Raw genomic sequence first — 19,085 nt, forward strand, 5'->3', positions numbered from 1 at the left:
TGTCTCTTTAAGACGCTACCCCGGTAGGAAGACACGCAAACACAGTGGGCATGCACCTTTCACTGTAAACCAATGGTTTCTTTAATTCGTTGAATCGTTCTTTATATAGATGCACTATTGTGTTTATATGGAATAATATTGCGCATGTGCAGGCACGGGACGGTGCAACACAGTGCACTAAATGAAGACTTGTAATCAGTCTGCTGCTTGTAATGTCAAACTGTATGACTTGTCTTGACATAATTCGCCACAGCCACTGTTAACTTATTTAGGATCTGTGCTAGTGGCGCTACAGACTACAGTAGTAGTAGTATTAGTAGTAGTAGTAGTAGTACATAAAATCAAAAGAGTCGAGGCTTAGAAATAACTTATTGGAAGTGGAACCACCAATACCATACCATGCCGAACACTAGAACGAAGCGCTTCATCAGCGGAGTCGTGGAAGGTGAGTTAGTAGTTACTGTCACTGTCCAGTGTCCACTTCTCATGTCTCAGGTCAGGTGGTCACAACAGGGTATAGCCTATCTCAGTAAATCTCACTCTGACGACACATGTTTTGTTATTCCGTTTTTGTAGTTATTTTACATTAGGTAGGTACATTGAACACATTTTATAATTCAAACTGTGTATATTTCATAATGTAATGTAATTCACACTGTAACATTCTGTCACACATTATTATTCTACAACAGCGTCATCTTAACTCCATGATTGTAAAACAAAACATACCAGTACGACTTGGGATCTGAAACAGGTGCAGCAGCATGATGCTGACCGAAAAAACTATCACCTCTTTGGAGGTTTTGGGTGATATTGTAGCGACCGGTTTTGGGGTCTATTAGGTCTATTATTATTATTATTATTATTATTATTATTATTATTATCATTATTATTATTATTATTATTATTATTATTATTATTATTATTATTATTATTATTATTAATGCTATGCTATAGTGTCTGGGGAACTAGAACAAAAATAATTGTACTCTAAAAATGTAGAGATAAAGAAACCTTCCACCTTTATTATAGTCAATATTTGGGAACCTAGTATAGTTAATTTGCATTGGTCAGTGCTTCTCTGCCCTACAAAGGCATGATTATAACACATTTTGTTTGACATGACAAACAATATCTGGTTGGATATGGACCAGAGCTATGTTGGACAGAAGAACCAAACAATTACTGCTCTTTGAACTTTGAAGGTCAGCTCGGTCTATTTATTGAGACCCATTGGGTTTATAATGCAACCTTTGTTTGATGCAGGTTTTTACGGGCGGCCATGGACTATGGAGCAAAGAACAGACCTTTTCAAGAGGTAATTGACACAGTTATTAGCTTCCTAGTGTCTAGTCCATGTAATGATCATTACTGAAACTAACCCAGGCAGCAAGCTTTTAAATATCCCTCTTCTGCTCTCCATAGTGGGTATCTTCTCCTGTGCTCTTTTACAAGATCCCTTTGGGATCAAGGGACATATTGTCTGGGCTATCATTAACATAGCAAGAAAGCAAGACTAATGTAAATACATTGGTCGCAGCCATGATACCCAGAGGACAGGTTTAGGAGGATAATGCACTCTCATGAACGGATCAAATAAGACAAGATGAAAGGAAGTATCTCACTTTCAGAGCTTTTCAGCATCTCTTTTACCCTGACCCTGTTACACCTCACCACATTGTAGAATAAACAACTCAAATGACACCCTGGTTATCTTATCTGCTCAATGACTTTATTGGCAGATTGAAGAAAAAAAAAACACCCATCATTATTGGGTATGATTTATATACTCATAAATCTTATGAAACACCTGGCCAGGTATTATGTGAGTGAGGCTTGCAAATTGAAACACCTGAATCCTGGTGTAATATTATATTTATATATTAAAAATGATTATTATTTTCTTTTTAACACACGCGCACACACACACACACACACACACACACACACACACACACACACACACACACACTACAAGCTCACAACGTGTCGATGTAGATTGGCTATTTTAACTATACAAAAATGTTTTTCAAAATTGTAAAAACAAAAAGCGATAAAGGGTTTAGCATGGACGAAAATATAGCCCCTTGTGTCTACAGTCTTTAGATCTAAAAAGAACGAAGAAGGGCGACTGTGGCTCAGGAGGTAGAGCAGGTCATCCAACGATCCATGGGTCGGCGGTTCGAATCCCGGCTCCTCCTGTCTACATGTCGAAGTGTCCTTGGGCAAGACACTGAACCCCAAATTGCTCCCGATGTGCCTTGGATAAAGGCGCTATATAAATGCACCATTTACCATTTAACAAAAAAAAAACATGGTTGTTTTTTGCAAGTCATATAATAGATATTTTTTTTGTTGATCTACTCCTTGCTATTCTTAAAATTGCTAGGGAACAGAAGTGGGGTTTGAACACATACCTTTACGCTCCTAAGGATGACTACAAACACAGGATGTACTGGAGAGACTTGTACTGTGACAAGGAGGCAGGTGAGTCTCCACTCAGTCAGTGATGGATGCCCCATAAAAGAGCAGAAATACGCCCAATTACTACATAATAATAAAATTGATCAAAATTATTTGAGATAATCGCAATTATTTTTGCGTAATTGTCAGAATCATTTCCATTCATCTGTATAAATTTGCTAAATAAATAGAAAAAAGGTGATCTATCATCTCTTTTTCCTTTTTATTAAATGCATGGCCATTATTATTGTGACTGTTGGTTCGGGCATTGTCAGTTATTTCCGTTTATACTGTATTTACTTGTCATACTGTATCTGCCCTGTGCAGTTTTTCTTTACAAAGCCTAAAAGGCAAACAGAATTGTGATTCAAGTGTTCCAATGTTCAATGACAAAAACACAGCTAAATTGCTAATCACAATTATTTGTATAATTAATTGGCAACTACAATTGCATGAATGTGACAGCCATAAGCAGAATATAAACTGTATGAATGAATGTAGGATTGACTATAGAATAACCTTTGGCATATTGGCATACATGGGGATAAAAATACTTTGATCATAAAATGAATATAACCATCCTTATAGCTGTTATTTAGATAACATGTTGTTAAAAGTTAAGACAGATGCTAGCTTTTATGTTTACTTGGTATCCTAGTTACTTTGAAGAGCTAAATTGTTTTCCATTGCACTCCACTTGCACACTGATCTCACACTTTTAAGTCTCTCTGGATAAGAGTGTCTGCTAAATGCCTAGCCTGAGTTTAAACTGTGTGGATTACTGCACTAAACTACACTTTACTGTACAAGGTTCAGGTCTGTGTATTTAAACTATTTTAAACCCTGGTTAAATGTCTCTCAGATATGAATCCATCGGGGCCCTGAATAATTAACTGGATATAGTCAAGTAGAGTACTAGAGTAGTATGCATCTAGTCATTAACCTGTTTTTGTATCTGTATTGTTGTGCTTCATTGCTTTTCTAGAACAACTGAAGGCTCTGATATCAGCGGCCCAACGGCACAATGTGGAGTTTGTCTATGCCATCTCCCCTGGTCTGGACATCACCTTTTCTAATCCCAAAGAAGTTGCTGCACTCCAAAGAAAATTTGACCAGGTAAGATACGATTCTTTTAAATGATTTGGTTAAATTTGTTTTGGACATTATGGTAGTATCTACAGATATAAAAAAATAATATACAAAAACAGCCACATACGTAAGATAAGAACATGTCATAAACATAAAGATAAGAATGCATCATGAAGTCATCATGTGTATAATGTTTATAATATAGCTTGGACTATAAAGCACAAGTGGAGTTCAGGTATTAGGACAATCAAGATAAGAACTTCATCTGAACTTGATTAATCTTTATTGTTTTTCTGGGATTTGCCATGCCTACCACACCTTTACATATGATTTGACATTTCATATTACCACATCTGAATACAGACTTTCCCCTTTGCTCCTGCAGGTAAAGGGGTTTGGCTGCAGGTCTTTCTCTCTGCTGTTTGATGACATTGAGAGAGATATGTGTCCTGCTGACAAGCAGGCCTTCAGCACCTTTGCCCACGCACAGGTGACCATCACTAACCAAGTGTACCTGCACCTGGGAGAACCAGAGATCTTCCTCTTCTGTCCCACCGGTACAAAAACAACTGAAGTAGAACTAACGTATAAACATTTTTCTTTTATTTTTATTTTTGAAATCACTGAATAAACATTTGTTCTTGATCCTGCAGATTACTGTGCCGCGTTCTCTACTCCCAATGTGTCTCAGTCTTCCTACCTCCACACTGTAGGAGAGAACCTGCTACCTGGTGTAGACATCCTCTGGACTGGTAAGGATACAATGCATGTTTTAGTTATTTTTGGTGGCTTTTTTGATGGTCACAAGTGTAAAGAGACAGAAAACATGAAGAGAGTAGGGGAGTGAGCCGAGTGACATGCACCAAATGGTACGCCCGTTCGGAAATTTAACCAGACATTAGAGGCCATGTGGTATGCGCCCTAACCACTAGGCTATCGAGTTGGCCCATGATAGCCTAACTGTAACTCAACAATCTGAATCGGTTGGTAACAAAATATTGGAACTCATTCTTAGTGTGTGACAGTTGTAGTAGAGACTACATTTTAAAGAGAGAAAGTCTACATTTTAAAGAGAAAGAAAGAAATCTTTGTCCCTTGTATTATTATTTTTTAAATAATTTTTTTTTATTGTTTTTTTACTTTACTTTATGTTTTCACATAAAGATGAATCGTAAATGTATACAGATAAAGTGAGACAAACTAGAAAGGTATAAGCCAGGCAGCAGGAAAGCTGAGAGGGAGTAGTGTTGCCTCTGGTAGGTTTTTAAATTACTGTAGGCCAGTAGGAATATACATGGTTCAAAAGGGATTTATGAATGTGACTGTGAATCCAATGGGCATGTAAAACATCTCACTTCAGATAAATAGAAACTTCTCCACTGTTACTTGACTGTGTCAAGTATTACTAGTATTAGACAGTTCCATGACTGTGACTGTTGGGTCAATTGTGTTTTCCAGGTCCTAAGGTGGTGTCCCACCATATCACAGTGGAGTCTATAGAGGAGGTATCATGTGTCCTGAAGAGGGCACCAGTCATCTGGGACAACATCCATGCCAACGACTATGATCCACAGAGAGTCTACATGGGACCATTCAAGGTCGGTTATCTTTCATCATCATTTATTTTATACCTACGTCATGTATATTATGATGTTTATAGTGGAAATAAATAGTCAGCATTTAGCATTATTTAACGTTATTTATTTTATAGTATAGATTCTTTTATTAGGCTTAACTAATACATTTCCTCTGCTAGGACCGTCCCACAGAGCTGATCCCCAAACTGAGTGGTATTCTTACGAATCCAAACTGTGAATTTTACCCCAACTTTGTGGCCATTCACACCCTTGCTACCTGGTGCAAGTCTGGGGCTGATGGCGGGCAGAGGGACATAGAGATGAGTGAGTGTCATTTATGTAAAGATGTTGCCTTGCACATTTGTTATTGTAATTTTAGCAGTGTGTTTAGCCATCAAATTGTATTAGTTTCAGTTGGTTTTAGGGTTATCGGTTCTTACTTACTCTCTCATTGTGCTCTACAGACCATTTATGCATTGAACACAAAGCAACTCACCACCATAAATGAAATGAAATGAAATGATTACTATATTTACCCAGGGTATCTGGGCTAAGCTCAAGAACTTGTTTCCAGCCAGGCCCTGCTCATAGAACATTTTATCGTAGTGGTTCAATGCCTTGTTCAAGGGCACTTCAGCGGTGGTAATTTTAACGTGTCGGACCGCTGATTCGAACTGGCGACCTTCCGGTATCAAGACCGCTCCGCAATCCGTTCGGCCACCGCTGCCACATACACACAACACTCCCTATTCTGCAATTCATCTAGCTATTGCCTGCTTAAACACTGTTTGTAACCCACCACTATCTCCAGGTGAAGAGGAGCAGGACCCAAACTACAGCCCCCAGAAGGCACTGCGTATGGCCCTCACTGACTGGCTGCAGGAGTTCCTCATCACAGACCAGCCTGGAGGTACCTGTGTCCTCCTTAGCGCAAACCCTAAACCTGAGTTATAATTTAGTTAAAGCAAAAGGGAGTTCCAACCGCGCCTCAAGCCTGTGGCAGGCTAGTCTGGTGCATCTCCGAGGCAGGACAGGTAGCAGGAGGAAGGAAGGCACTGGAGCAACTCAGACAGTTCAAGCCCTTCATTTATTTGTATCGGTTCACATCCTCCTTATAATTTAGTTAGTTGAATGCAGGTGTTGTGCACTGAAAATAGCCGATCTATAAGTTCACAATGTGTTGCAGTGTGGCGCATTGTGAGCTTGTAGATCGGCTATATTCAGTGTGCGACTCCGGCGAGCAATGGAGTATGAATCAATCATAACCCTGACCTGATTTTCCTTTCCTGTTCATGCCATGTCTGCCAGGCCTTACATGATCCATTTAGAGTCAAAAGAATATATTTTAGATTAGATTAGATTCAATTTATTGTCACTGCACATAGTATACAAATACTTTGACAATTAAATTAATTAATGAATATGATCTTGTTACTCTTGATAGTCCTTGCTGTTGGTTAATGGTTACTATCTAGAAACTGATGCTTTGCCGGAGTAAGTTATGTATGTATGTAGTCTATGTTAAGGGTCAGCTAGACATATTCCAATAGTCTGTGTCACGTACAATAATTATGATTATCGCCCATGATAAAAGAATCAGATAAATATCTGAAATGTAAAAAGGTTGATTCTCTCCTTTGAGGCCCTCGTCAGACGGACGAGCCCATGCAGACGGACGGGGGAGAACTCGCTTACGTTCCGGGTCCTGGTGAGAACCCTCTGTTCACGGCCGAACCTCTGACCCTGGATGACTTGAACCTGCTGTCGGAACTGTTCTATCTGCCATATGAATACGGCCCCACCGCCAGAACCATGCTGCACGAACTGGACTGGCTCAAGAGCCACAGGGGAGTAGTGACTACAGCAACTGTGACTGACAAGGTATCACAACTTCTGTGTTTCAACATGTTCTGTTCTTTTTTTCTTTCTTTTTTTGATTGATGGATGACACAAAAAAGCTAGAGAGCTTTTTTCCATTGTTGTCTTAACAACTTTTATGTATTGAAATTCAACCCATGTTTCTCTTCACGTATTCAACTTTTTTGTTTCTCTTTACTTTTAGTTTCAGTTTTTCTATCACCTTTAATTTATCAGAGAAATGTTTTTTGTTTTACTGTGATGGTGCTGCCAACTCAGCTAAATAATAGGATACTAATACTAATACTTGGATTCCATCCAAGTACATACTGTACTAAAATGTTAAGGTGCCCTTTTTCCTTGTTATCGTGTCCCATCTTAATAACATCCCCTTCCTCTCTCAGTTCAATTCCCGGCCGGGCCGACCATTCCAAATTCCATATTCATGTCAATACTGTACCACATGGCAGTATATAAAAATTAATATTGAGCCAGAATGAAGATGCACAGAAGCAATATTCCCCAGAGAATATTTTCAACTGCAGAAGAATGGATTTATCATGATAAAAACTAAAGCTAAAAGGGGGAGCTATCACAGAATATAATTTCATTTTCTTGATTCAAACCATTTGGAATAACTCACTTAATGGTTGTCTATGTTGCCTCCCCTTCTTGGAGTCAACATGCTCTATATCTACAGTATTTACCTCAAAGAGGAGACACTGTGCGGCGCTTCTGCAAAATGCACAGCTACTACTGGCCAGGGTTGATGCTTCTTGCTTCTGTATTCTGCAATTCTGGCCTCGAGAGATCTAGTCATCTTCCCTATAGGCGAGAGACCACAGAGGCATACAATTACATAATTACATTATTTTGGTTACACGTAATAAAATCACCTATTTTTATATTCCCTGTCTGTAGGTGATTATATGATCAGGTAAAATCTGAAAAAAAACATGTTTCTTACATTATTAAATCTATGCTATGCTTTGTAAAATGGTTAGTAATGTCAGGTGTATATGACAATGTGTCAGGTGTACATTTCGCTGATATGGTCTTAAGTCATGCTTTGTCTTTTCATACCTTTCCAGACGGCTGAATGGCATTCGAGAGCCCAGCAGTTTGACAACATGTGTGAAGCAGTGGTTCAGATGTTCAACCGCCTGAGCAACGCCCCCAACCGCCGCATCCTCTATGACCTCTATGACTACATCTGTGACATTAAGAGTGGTGTGGGCCTGGCACGAGCCTATGTCAAAACCATGGGTACGAAAAACAGGACCTACAGCCATATACCATGGCTCGGTTTCACATAAGGTTGTCAGAACCTAATTTGGGCCCTGCTTAGGAGGTAGTACTAACTCTGAGTTCTCAGAACTTGTACTTTCAAATATTTTCAAAAATAGCAAAGAAAAGCTGATATACAAGGTCACAGAGCGTCACATCTTACTATTATTAAGTAACTCCCTGGTTCAGTGGTTCTGGTTATAATGGAATCATAAACGCATCAAAAACCTCACAGTGACAGAACTTCATGAGTTCAGGAAAGTTTCAGGTTATGGGAAGTTCTGTGTTATATAGGCCGGCAGCTGACAGGCTTCTTTTGTTTAAAGTGGGAAATTTGGTATATAGTCTTTTTTATTGGCCTAAAATATTGTCTATATACATACATTCATGAATCCACTTGCTGACCGGCTGTCGCCATTGAGCAATTCTTTTAATAGGGGATTATATGTGACCATACCATTAACATCCTATATATGGCAAGATTTTCAAATTTTCATTATGCTTTATGTAGCATGTGACATGTCAAACTAGGGGATTTTCATGATTCTGAATCCATTTCAAGCATTCGTTTTTCATAAAAAACACTCCTTGGGATAAAAACGGCCATAGCCACTTGCCCAAATGTGCTTATATTGTGCAAAACTAATGCTTGGAATGGATTCAGAATCATGAAACCCCCCCCCCCCCGTTCAGCAAGTGGATTCATGAATGTGTGTATATAGACAATATTTTAGGCCAATACAAAAAACTATATACCAAATTTCCCACCCCACAACCCTGGCTGCCGGACTAATAAGATATGATTGGCGGTTGAGTTAGCCCCTGTTAACTTGGGATGTAGTAGGGGCCAGGGTTAGGTTGAGAATTTGGGAGGTTATAGACGAATCCACAGAGGGGAGCCATAGCTGACACCGCAGCACTGATTAGCTAGCCTAGACCTGACCATATTAAGTTATAGTGTGTTTTCTGTCCACAGGGGGGCGTGGTGGACCCTCAGCCCAGTTGATGAACGATGATCCCGAACCATGGGGCTTCAGAGGAGGTCTGTCTGGAGAGTTCCAGGTAATGTGCACCCTGAACAGTTTATCATGAGAAAGACTGCAGCACATGTGTTGATCTACTACGAGCAATGTGTATTTTATGTGTTGTTTTTTAAGTTACTGAAACCTCTGCTGCTGCTTTGGATATTGGTGTCAACTGTACACCCTATCCACTTAAGTCATATTTAAAAAATCGTAACACGTTGTGAGCTTGTAGATCTACTATTTTCACTAGTTTTGAACAATCTTCAGAAAATGAACATCTTTGAAATCTTTTGCCAATTTAGTATTCTGTGTGTGAAGATTTTCACCTATGATGATGACATGCTCGCCTCTCACGCCATCCATCAATCAGAAAATAGGACAATACTTAAGAGTGAAAAAAGTATCCGTTTATTATTGTTTTTTGTAGAGGATGCTACCTTGCCATGGGAACAGGGACTTATTCCGACACCCTCCGATGACAACTGTGTACTCTATACGTCCATACTGCCCAGAGGACAAGGTAACATCCACAAACGTTTGATTTGTTGCTGTTCTTTGTTGAATACTCGATTCTGATTGATCAATCAAGGATTCTGTGTCTTATTTATCAATAACAGACCACTAGTCTGCTTCTGTCTAATTGCATTGGAAGCAGAAACTTGGAAGTCAAATATATATATATTTTTCAATGCAATGATGCGATGAGAGTGCGGATTAGCCAACACCAACTAGGGACTCCTGCACACCTTTCTGTCTAGAAACGAAGGAAGGAAATTTATTAAACAGGGTAATCTGAGTTCCCAGAAGTTCTGGCATAAAAACAGGAGGGGCGAATTAGCAGGGTATTGTACAGTGAACCATTATTGGAAAATGAAACACAACAGGATGAAGTAGAATCAACACTAAGCGGCTTACACACATTATTCCTTAAATGTTGTTGGTGTCAGGTGGAAACTATGAAAGTATGTCCAAAACCGTTACTTTTCAGGTGTTTCGAAGGATGTAGTTATTATTTAGTGACAAGCTCTTATTCATACTTTTCATTGGTTAAATATGTATAAACCCCACAGACACAGTTAACCATTTTAATAGCTGATCTACAAGCTCACAACACATTCATTTATAGGAAAACATACATTGAATTATGGAGATAAAACGTTTCTGCTCAACAGCGACACTGTTACTTTTGAGCGGTGCCTCAGCTCCATTACGGAGCTACTGTAGTACTGCCAGTACAGTACAGCACAGAGTAAAGTGGCACACAGAGTACACTACAGTACGAGCCCTGGGCCGTTCCTGGGGCTCTGGATGTTCCGGGGACCCCCACATGGTAACTCTGTCATTTCTCGACCGTTTTGGACGTGCGGCAGCTCACTGGACCGGCTCCCTGCGCGCGTTCATGGTGGTCTGGATGTTCCGGGGACCCCCGCACAGTACACTACAATACAATACAGAGCACAGTAACTATAACAATAAATGTATAGTTTCACCGCTCAGTTCACACAGTTGTGATTTTTTATTTTGCATGCCAATCAGAATTGGCTTTATGAGCTGTGTGAAGGACCAATACATCTTCACACTACTTTTCCTGTCCTAGGTCGACATACAGAAGATTTTCAGTGACATGCGGAGAGAGGAAGAAGGGACCATGACAACACAAGATTCACTTATTAGTTACAGGTAGGAGAGAGTGTGAGTGCTAGTACCTGTAATTTAGGAGCCTGCCATTAGTCAAGATGTCACAGATTTGACCACCAGACCATGTGTGGACTGGATTACTTCTAATCTACACTAAACATCCTTCGTTCATATTCCCCTATCCCACCCTAATAGCTCATTATTATTCATGCTTTTCCCTCCTACTGTTCAGTGCCACAACACACTCCTCCACTTATTTCCTACCTCTATCCTAATCCTAACTGTCCTTGTCCTTAAATTACTCCAGCCTTGCAGTAGGTGATCTGCCTCCGTCGCCTCAGTGCGCTCTTGTCCTGGAGGATGAGTTGGGTCTGTGTGGTTACGCCCTGGGATTTACTGAAGTCAAACTAGCTGCAGCCAAGTTTCAGGTGAGAATCTTGGTCCAGATGTTAATTAAGCCAATTTAGCTAATTTTATGCAACATTGCACAAAAATACACAGCTGGTACCATCCCTACACCAGTCATGTCATGGTGTCTGTTCTTCTCTCCATTCTTCCAAATCTAGAGGTTCCTGTGTGATTCTGTGCTGGAGGACTTCCCCTCACTGATCACCATGCAACTTCTTCCACGGGTCATTGACCCCACCCCTGCCAACCGCATGATTGCCAGCTTGCTCTCATCCATCAAGGCCACTGGTGAGTGTAGTTCTGAGATTGTGCTCTGTACAGGTCTCCAAAGGATGTCATTTCTGTCCCATTTAAAAACATAAAAACTTGCCTCTTCTCACATTCAGGTTCCAAAGGAGCTTTCTGTGAGTTGAGGCAGAATGACTGCAGGATGCTGGATTTCTACAATAAACTAGGCTCCTTCAAAGCCATCAAAATGTCCACATTGCCTCAAGAAATCATCATAATGGGAATAAGTCTGTGAACAAACATATCACCTCAAAGATTAGTAAGGCTGTTGTTAAAGTAGTTGTCTATCCATCTACAACGGCTACTTTAGTGTTTGCTGCATCCATACAGCATTGCATTTGTCCATTTCAAGTAGTGTCGAGTGTGTCTAGTCCATGCCCAGTGACAGCCTCTGTGATCCAAGCAGATCAAAGCCAGCAGCTACACCCGGCAAGACCACACCGACACAGGCAGAAGTACACAGACACTCGATTCTCATCTCTGGCAGTTTAGACATTTGAGGCATTACATATGCTATGCAGTTGATCAATCTTGATTAATTCCACACAACTTGCTATGCTTTTGTTGTTGAGTATCCCCCAAAAAAAAAAAAACGCATTGATTCAGCATTATGGAGGACATTGGTATTGGGCCTCTTTTGTTTTAAAGGTCATGCCTCATCATGACTAGGGGCCTAATGGGCCATACTTCTTCTTTGTGGTTCAGTAATTGCCTTCCACTCTCAGTGGAAAAGCAAAACATCCCCACTGTCAGATTTCTTTACATTTTATTTGTATTACATTTTTATTAGTTGATCTCAGCTAGAATTGTAGAATGTTAAAAAGATAACATCAAGATGTGTTTTCAGAAACTGAAATGAGTGACAATCTTCCAGCATTTCACTGGTGTGTGTATTATATTAATAGAATATTGAAACAAAAACTTAAGACACAAGAAAGACCAATAAAACACATTTTAATATCTTTGCGCAATGCATTTGAGTAACTTGTAGGAATACATGTTGACCGTTTAAGGTCAAGTTTTCTGACCTTAGAGGGACACAATTAGCAAAATTGTTGCTATATTGTATACTGTCATACTTTGACACACTGTCAAATACAATATAGGGACAATATTTAAAATAAAGAGTATAACGATCAACAATTAACTGAAATGCACATCAACACCATGACCCTTTAAGGATTAAAACAATCAATGAATTAATTAAGCAGTCAGAATTTGTTCATTTCACTGAAAACTTTAGATGTATATAATAATCTCACACAAACTGCAAATCTAAGCAGTTTTGCATGCATTAATTTGCCAATGACTGAATTTGACCTTCAAGTAATGTTATTAGATGGTTACCCATTCCTTATGTTCAATAAAGCGAAGTGAAAACATGAGAACTGAACATGGCTAAAGCCTCATGGACCAATACGGCTGGGAACATGTACGTTTCAAATTATGAATAAACTTGTTACAGTACATTGACAGCCTTTATGAATGAAATGTATTACAACCAAATAATCTAGTAATCTGCAGAATGTAGTGAAATGTAGTGTGTCAGAGAATCAGTTACACATACAGTAAGGCTCGGACAAGATTCACATATATTATAGGATGAAATGCGCCTTTAGCCTGGGGACCAGGCTAGAAAGCATTACTGCCACCTTCCAAAACAAACCTTACCAAACTATGACTGACATAGCTGCCACATTATTTTACATCTAGTGTAAATGAGAAGAATATTCCTGCATAATTAGTGAATGTAAAACTAAAATACCCAAGAGTATTGTCTTTGTTCGGCATATGACAGTGATACAGTAGATACAAGGTGCAGTTGTGTTCCATTGGTAAAACTGAAGTAGTCATTGTCACTGTAGAGAGCATCTTCAACTTCAACAGTATAACATTTATAGAATTGTTATCAACACATGTGTACTTTTTACCTCAATGTAGAGTACACACATGATGTTCAAGGCACATATAATAAAACCATAAAATAAGTTAAAAACAAAAAAAGATGAATGTAGTTGTAATATTACATACATATTTTCTTTTAGATCATTCCTGCTTATATACCCAAATGCTCTGGATGTTGCTGTTTTTTTTTTTTTAACTCACCGAGTCTCTGACCAGCACAATTTGAATTTAGTTTCAGGCTAGAAGATGATACGTAACCTCGTGTCACCAGGCTTTCCACCTCGGAGGTAAGCCTGGTCTGTGTTACAAAACTGCCGTGTGAACGGGTCTGGAGCGGATGATATCGCTAGGTCATGTTGTAGTATTGTTTTGTAGTCATCAGGCAGGAACCATCATCTGGAACTTCACCTGATGACTACAAAACAATACTACAACATGGCGTAGCGATATCATCCGCTTCCGACCGGATCATAAACCCCGAACAGGAATGCTGCCCAGGCTAGATGATACCTCACCTCGGTACTCAGGCTTTTATGTTTGTTCGCATTTGTCTCAAAAAGAAAAGCCTGGGGAAACCCATTGGAAAATCTGGCATAGGAAGTGAGAGTCAACTTGTATTTCGCTAACCAATAACAGTGCGCCGCTCCAAATTTGGTGACATCAGTGTTCTCCACTGTTTTCTACCGGGGAGGGGAGGAGGGGGGCGGTGCTCAGATCGGTGAACCAATAGGATCCACCGCCTGTTTTCGACCAGCACCCGCCCCTCTAAACCAGAAATCACACAGGCTGGGGCAGGGTAGATGATACCAAACATTATGCCAACTTTGCCAAGTGCAGATAGTTTGCAGACAGTTCTGCTCTTCAAAGACAAACAGCAAGTTTTTCTTTGTGTCATAAAGGTTTCACAGACCAAAATAATATAACTAAATGTTACTCAACGATAAGAAATGTACGTCTACTCTCTCTACTAATACTTTGGCAGAACAGATGCGCTTATTCTTTGGCTTTGTAGCGTAGAACTGTATGTTAAGTGTGACTGTCTCCTAATTCTCCTCTCATTCATCTAACTCTTTTCCTCTCCTCACTAAGTCTCTCTTCTTTAAAGATTGTTAATTGTTGCTGCAATGCAGCCATCGTAACATTTTACCTTAATAGAGCACACTTTCTTACTCAGGGGAGAAATTGAATCTTGACGTTCAGGCACTGGCAGTACCACTTGTCAACCAGTATTGGTCCACGTCCAAGTGACCCTTAGTAACAGTGTAGTTTTATGTTTTAATACAATATAACTTCCACAGTGGCATCCCAACTCGTCCTCTGAAAGGTTTCAACCCCAGTGTCAAATAAAGTTAGTTGCTTAGTAGAAGCAAAGGGTCATAATTCTGACATCTTGGCTGTATTCGGACACTGTTAACAATTTCCTTTCTGTTGGGAGTGGGACACAACAGACGTACAGATGATCGTAGCTTTAAGGCATTTCTGCTATGGTTTAGAGGAGAGATAACCAAGAGAGGGTAGAGAGTCTGTGTGACACGTGACAATAATGCTTGTCACTGTTATTAGATATGTGTGAAATTATGTGGAAGGGATTGCGATGTTGGCTGAAGGTACTGTATGCCCAAATAAGGTAGCCTTTAGCTAATTCCCTTTTGTTTGTTTTTTTTACAAATTAAAAGGCCGCTTTAGAAGATTTTGCATGACAATTGGATGGAAACATAACTAATATAGCTGGCTCTGCTTACAGCACTAATTTCTACATCAGGGGTAGACAACCATGTCTTTAAGATCAACTGGTCGATCCCGAGCTGCTTTTTGGTCAATTGCAGAGCAATTTGAAAACCCATATGGTCCGCTGTTCAATCAAGTTTGCTGATTCTAGAATCTAGATGAACTCCAAACCTTCATACTTGACATCTCCTATTTTAGTCTCAGGCAACAGCATGTGGCCATCCAACGTGAAGGCCAGGATGTAAGTGGCGATTTTCCCAGCATCTTCCTCTGACTTGAGCGCCACAATGATGTTGTCACCTGTGCCCGGGACGAATTTGAATGAGGAGAAGCCGTGAGTCGGGTTTAGGGGTCCGACATGCCTTACGTCGATGGGGCTGAAGTCACCGGGACAAGAGAGGAGCAGGTTGGTAGCTCGACGCTCATCGGCTGTCTCCTCATAGCGCTGGTGACTTGCACGGCGTGGCAGGAAGAACCAGCGCTGGAGATGATTGCTCCATGCTGCTGACTCATGAATGAGGTAACCTGGGGAGAGAGGAGAAAGAGACATTGGATTTTATTATGAGATTGTACTGATATAAACTGGAGAACTTGATACAGAAATGATATGTTGTGTCCAAATACTGTAATTAGGGGTATGATGGTGATAATTGGTGATATTCAGACGGCTTGGCCAAGTTGTACAAAGACACAGGTGATTGTAAAAACTACTGAGGAATTCCAGAGGAATCAAGTGTTGAGGCATACAGTCTGAAACACTTGAGTATTTCTAAGTTAGAAGTTTATTAAATGATATCATGAGAGAAGCACTCCCATGATATCGACACTTTGCACGCTTGTAGATTTGCTATTTTTTTAATGTTTGAATAGGGCTTGATGCTGTGTTCACACTAGCAGCTAAATCAGTACCTGGGGAATGTATTCCCGCCGCACTCCGCAGGGCATTGTAGCGCCACACCCAGTTCTCGTGCTCCACGTCTCCATGGGAACCGACGACCTTGACCCACTCAGGGTTGTTATTGACGACCTCTCCGGAAGTGGTGGTCCACTCCTTCCCTAGTCCACCCACATAGAGGTGTTCGTCCTTCACTGCCAACCACTCTGCCTTGAATCCTACCAGTGTCAGGTTGTGGGTCGGGGGGGGGGGGGGGGGGGGGGGGGGGTGTCAGGGGGCCAGCGTTCAGTGTTATGACATGTTGGTTATGAGACAGTTGTGATTATTTCTAGGCCACCCCACATAACCAGTATGGCTATAATACGTTAGAATACATTTCCATGGTGGCTTTCCAGCAATATCTGGTATTAGCTGTTTTTGACCTTGTACAACAATACAGCAGTAACAATTTAGAGATTACCTGAGGAAAAGCTAAGAGGTTCAAGTTCAAACTGACCTTTGGAGACTGATCCATCTCCATCAGGCAGGATAACCCAGGGAATGGCCTGCTGTCCCTCTATTCTGTACACCACTCCTGTACGGTCGTCTACACTATATAGGTGCCCATTATACACCACCAGCTCTGACAACTCCATACCTGGGACAGACAGACAGTGAGACATATAGGTTATATATTGGCCAATAAGGAATAAACACAAGACAGGGAGAGACAGAGCAAGACAGAGCAGACAGGTCCATAAGTGCATAACTTTAGCTAGAGGACAAGGAGGCAGTCTGTTATTAGTTTGGTAGAAACTGAATGGACGCTTAAAGGTCCATTGGTTCCATTTGTAAACTCTCAGAGTTATGGAGGACTGTTGGCCTAATCAGCTTTCAAGGATCAAACTGGAGGTCCGAAATTAAAATGTTTGAGGACCCAGCCTAATCTCACAGAAAATAGTATATGAACGAAATTGCAATTCCGTAGATAAACGACTAAAAGAACCAAAAGTCTGTTCATATAGTGTTTGACGGAGTGGCTTTCACAAACACGGAAGTGCAATTTTACCATGGCTGGTTCGGGTTGGGTGTGTTCGGGTTTTATATTATTTACTATTCATATAAATGACATAGGATAGATATAGGATAAGGAACTATACTACTGTATCCCTGTACTAACAATGATGAAGTAACTTATTTTCACATGAGAAGCAATAACATTTAACTTATAATGGCATTTGTAATGGCACTAGTTTACTGTGTTACTGATATGAGTACCCAAAAACTGTACCTCGTCCCTTTTCAGCCAGGTGTCCCTCCACGGTCACCATCTCAGCATCCCACTCCACATCCAGCCTGTCTGACACAGTCAGGTGACCTTTCCTCATGTAGCTGAACCAGGTGGCCTCCTTGGCAACGGAGCGCGAGGCCGTATCTAGGTCCGCGATCACGGCAATTCGGAACCGGACACCATGCTCTGTCCTCTCCGGCGGGCTGAGCGGGTATGTGCCATTATAACGTTGACGTTTCGCCACTTCGCGAAATGTTCCATCAGAAACGGCAAGACTTTGTTGACTGGTGAGGATGTCATCCTCACTAACTCCACGCTGTGATTTCCAGTCTTGGAGCCTGTTGCTATTGGAACCTGTAGTGATGATGCTGTCATCGCCATCGTCCGACGGGCCGTGCACGAGCAACAGGAGGGCGACGGCCAGCAGCGCTACCACGGTGATGGCCCGCCATCTGAGGTGGAAGCGAGGGTCGGAGGTCGCAGCAGCCAGGAGGACCTGGTGGAGGCCTCGCACCATCAGACCAAATGAGATCATAGAAGCACCGCTATCATCATCATCATCATCAGCTGGAGGGGAGAGGGACAGACAGCTGAAATGCCCTGGAAGGAAGAGAGAGAGAGAGAGAGAGAGAGAGAGAGAGCAGGAGGAGAAAGAGAGAGAGAGAGAGAGAGAGGAGGAGGAAGAGGAGGAGGAGGGGGAGAGAGAAAGATAAACCAAAGGATGTAGAGTGTGAGAGAGAGAGTGATGGAGAGAGGTAAGGAAATAGCTCAAATCAGTAATTTTGAATTAAGAAATTGCAGTACGAAATACGAAAAACTAATTTATAAAGAATGACACAAATTTAGCCAAGTGGGAAGGGAAAGAGAGATGGAGATCTTGGAAAAATAGGCCACGTTCTTATTGTTCATTGTTTATTCATTGCAGGCCATTGTGTATTGTTTGTGGGGAGTGTGTGAATAGGCATACTAACTAGCCAGTAGGCACCTCCTACATCCTCTGGCCTGAGGAAACTTCAGTGTATGATACAGTGATCTGCTCTGAAGAAAATTACATTATTTCACATCTGTGTTCCATGTGAAGTTCAAATAAAAATATCCATGTCTTTGTATATACCATGAAAATATAGTTGGCATAGTTTTGCATTCATTTACACCGTTAATCATTGGCAGTAACGGCAGTTATATAACTTCTATGCAATTATTGAAACATTAACATTCCATTTAGACAACTTGCTGGAGTTGAAAACGGTACATTATATAAGAAAGAAAGAATACCTCAGTAGTCTCCTTAACAGGGTATTGTGGTGTACAGAATTATCCCTTCCCTATCCTTAAACCATCAGTGGCAGAGAAATAATACTCAGCTACACAACAATTCATATCATAATGCCTTTTCCAGTAACAACAGGCTCTGGAAACAGCTAAAGCACATTGTAGGTGGGGGTACAACAGTAGTAACCTGCTATACCTGCTGCAGGCACACCAAGGACAAGCTGTGACCTGTCCCATAGTTCCGATTATATAATCAATCAGTGTTGTCAACGGCAACCAACAGACCCGTGGAGGACACCTGTCATCTATTCATATACCGTAGTCACCTACGGACGGCTGCAATTCGAAACTGGCCCCAGTAAAATCTGAATCCCCCCCACCCC

The 19,085-nt window shown here is 40.8% G+C and overlaps 2 protein-coding genes across 6 annotated transcripts in view; one reads left to right on the forward strand and one right to left on the reverse strand.

The window, feature by feature from the left end:
• The first annotated feature begins 50 nt into the window (after window positions 1–50).
• ogal (O-GlcNAcase like) lies at window positions 51–13,101 on the forward strand. Of its 2 annotated transcripts, none has more exons than XM_079500197.1 (17): window positions 51–445; window positions 1,267–1,318; window positions 2,390–2,487; window positions 3,449–3,579; window positions 3,938–4,109; window positions 4,206–4,304; window positions 5,011–5,150; window positions 5,309–5,453; window positions 5,941–6,039; window positions 6,772–7,010; window positions 8,078–8,252; window positions 9,232–9,335; window positions 9,726–9,818; window positions 10,896–10,978; window positions 11,244–11,364; window positions 11,503–11,632; window positions 11,731–13,101. In XM_079500197.1, exons 1-17 carry the CDS (start codon window positions 400–402, stop codon window positions 11,865–11,867), a joined length of 2,064 nt encoding a protein of 687 aa, XP_079356323.1. In that variant the 5' UTR covers window positions 51–399; the 3' UTR covers window positions 11,868–13,101. The 2 variants fall into 2 exon arrangements, with proteins under 2 accessions (XP_079356323.1, XP_079356324.1); XM_079500198.1 differs by having other exon boundaries at window positions 9,250–9,335.
• Window positions 12,570–19,085, reverse strand: part of cant1b (calcium activated nucleotidase 1b) — a 9,309-nt gene continuing 2,793 nt past the window's right edge. The window contains exons 3-7 of one of the 4 annotated variants that reach the window (XR_013789937.1): window positions 17,431–18,030; window positions 16,657–16,797; window positions 16,175–16,378; window positions 14,988–15,790; window positions 12,570–14,944 (exon numbers count right to left, since the gene is read on the reverse strand). Coding sequence is in view for 2 of the 4 variants with exons in the window: in XM_079500200.1 (XP_079356326.1) it covers window positions 15,420–15,790; window positions 16,175–16,378; window positions 16,657–16,797; window positions 17,431–17,965 (1,251 nt within the window). In the remaining 2 variants the exon portion in view is untranslated. Of the gene's footprint in view, window positions 15,791–16,174; window positions 16,379–16,656; window positions 16,798–17,430; window positions 18,031–19,085 lie in introns of all 4 variants that reach the window. The other 3 variants (XR_013789938.1, XM_079500200.1, XM_079500199.1) reach the window with 3 other exon arrangements.

The sequence above is a fragment of the Electrona antarctica genome, assembly GCF_951216825.1.
Source record: "Electrona antarctica genome assembly, chromosome: 4".
Classification (NCBI taxonomy): domain Eukaryota; kingdom Metazoa; phylum Chordata; class Actinopteri; order Myctophiformes; family Myctophidae; genus Electrona; species Electrona antarctica.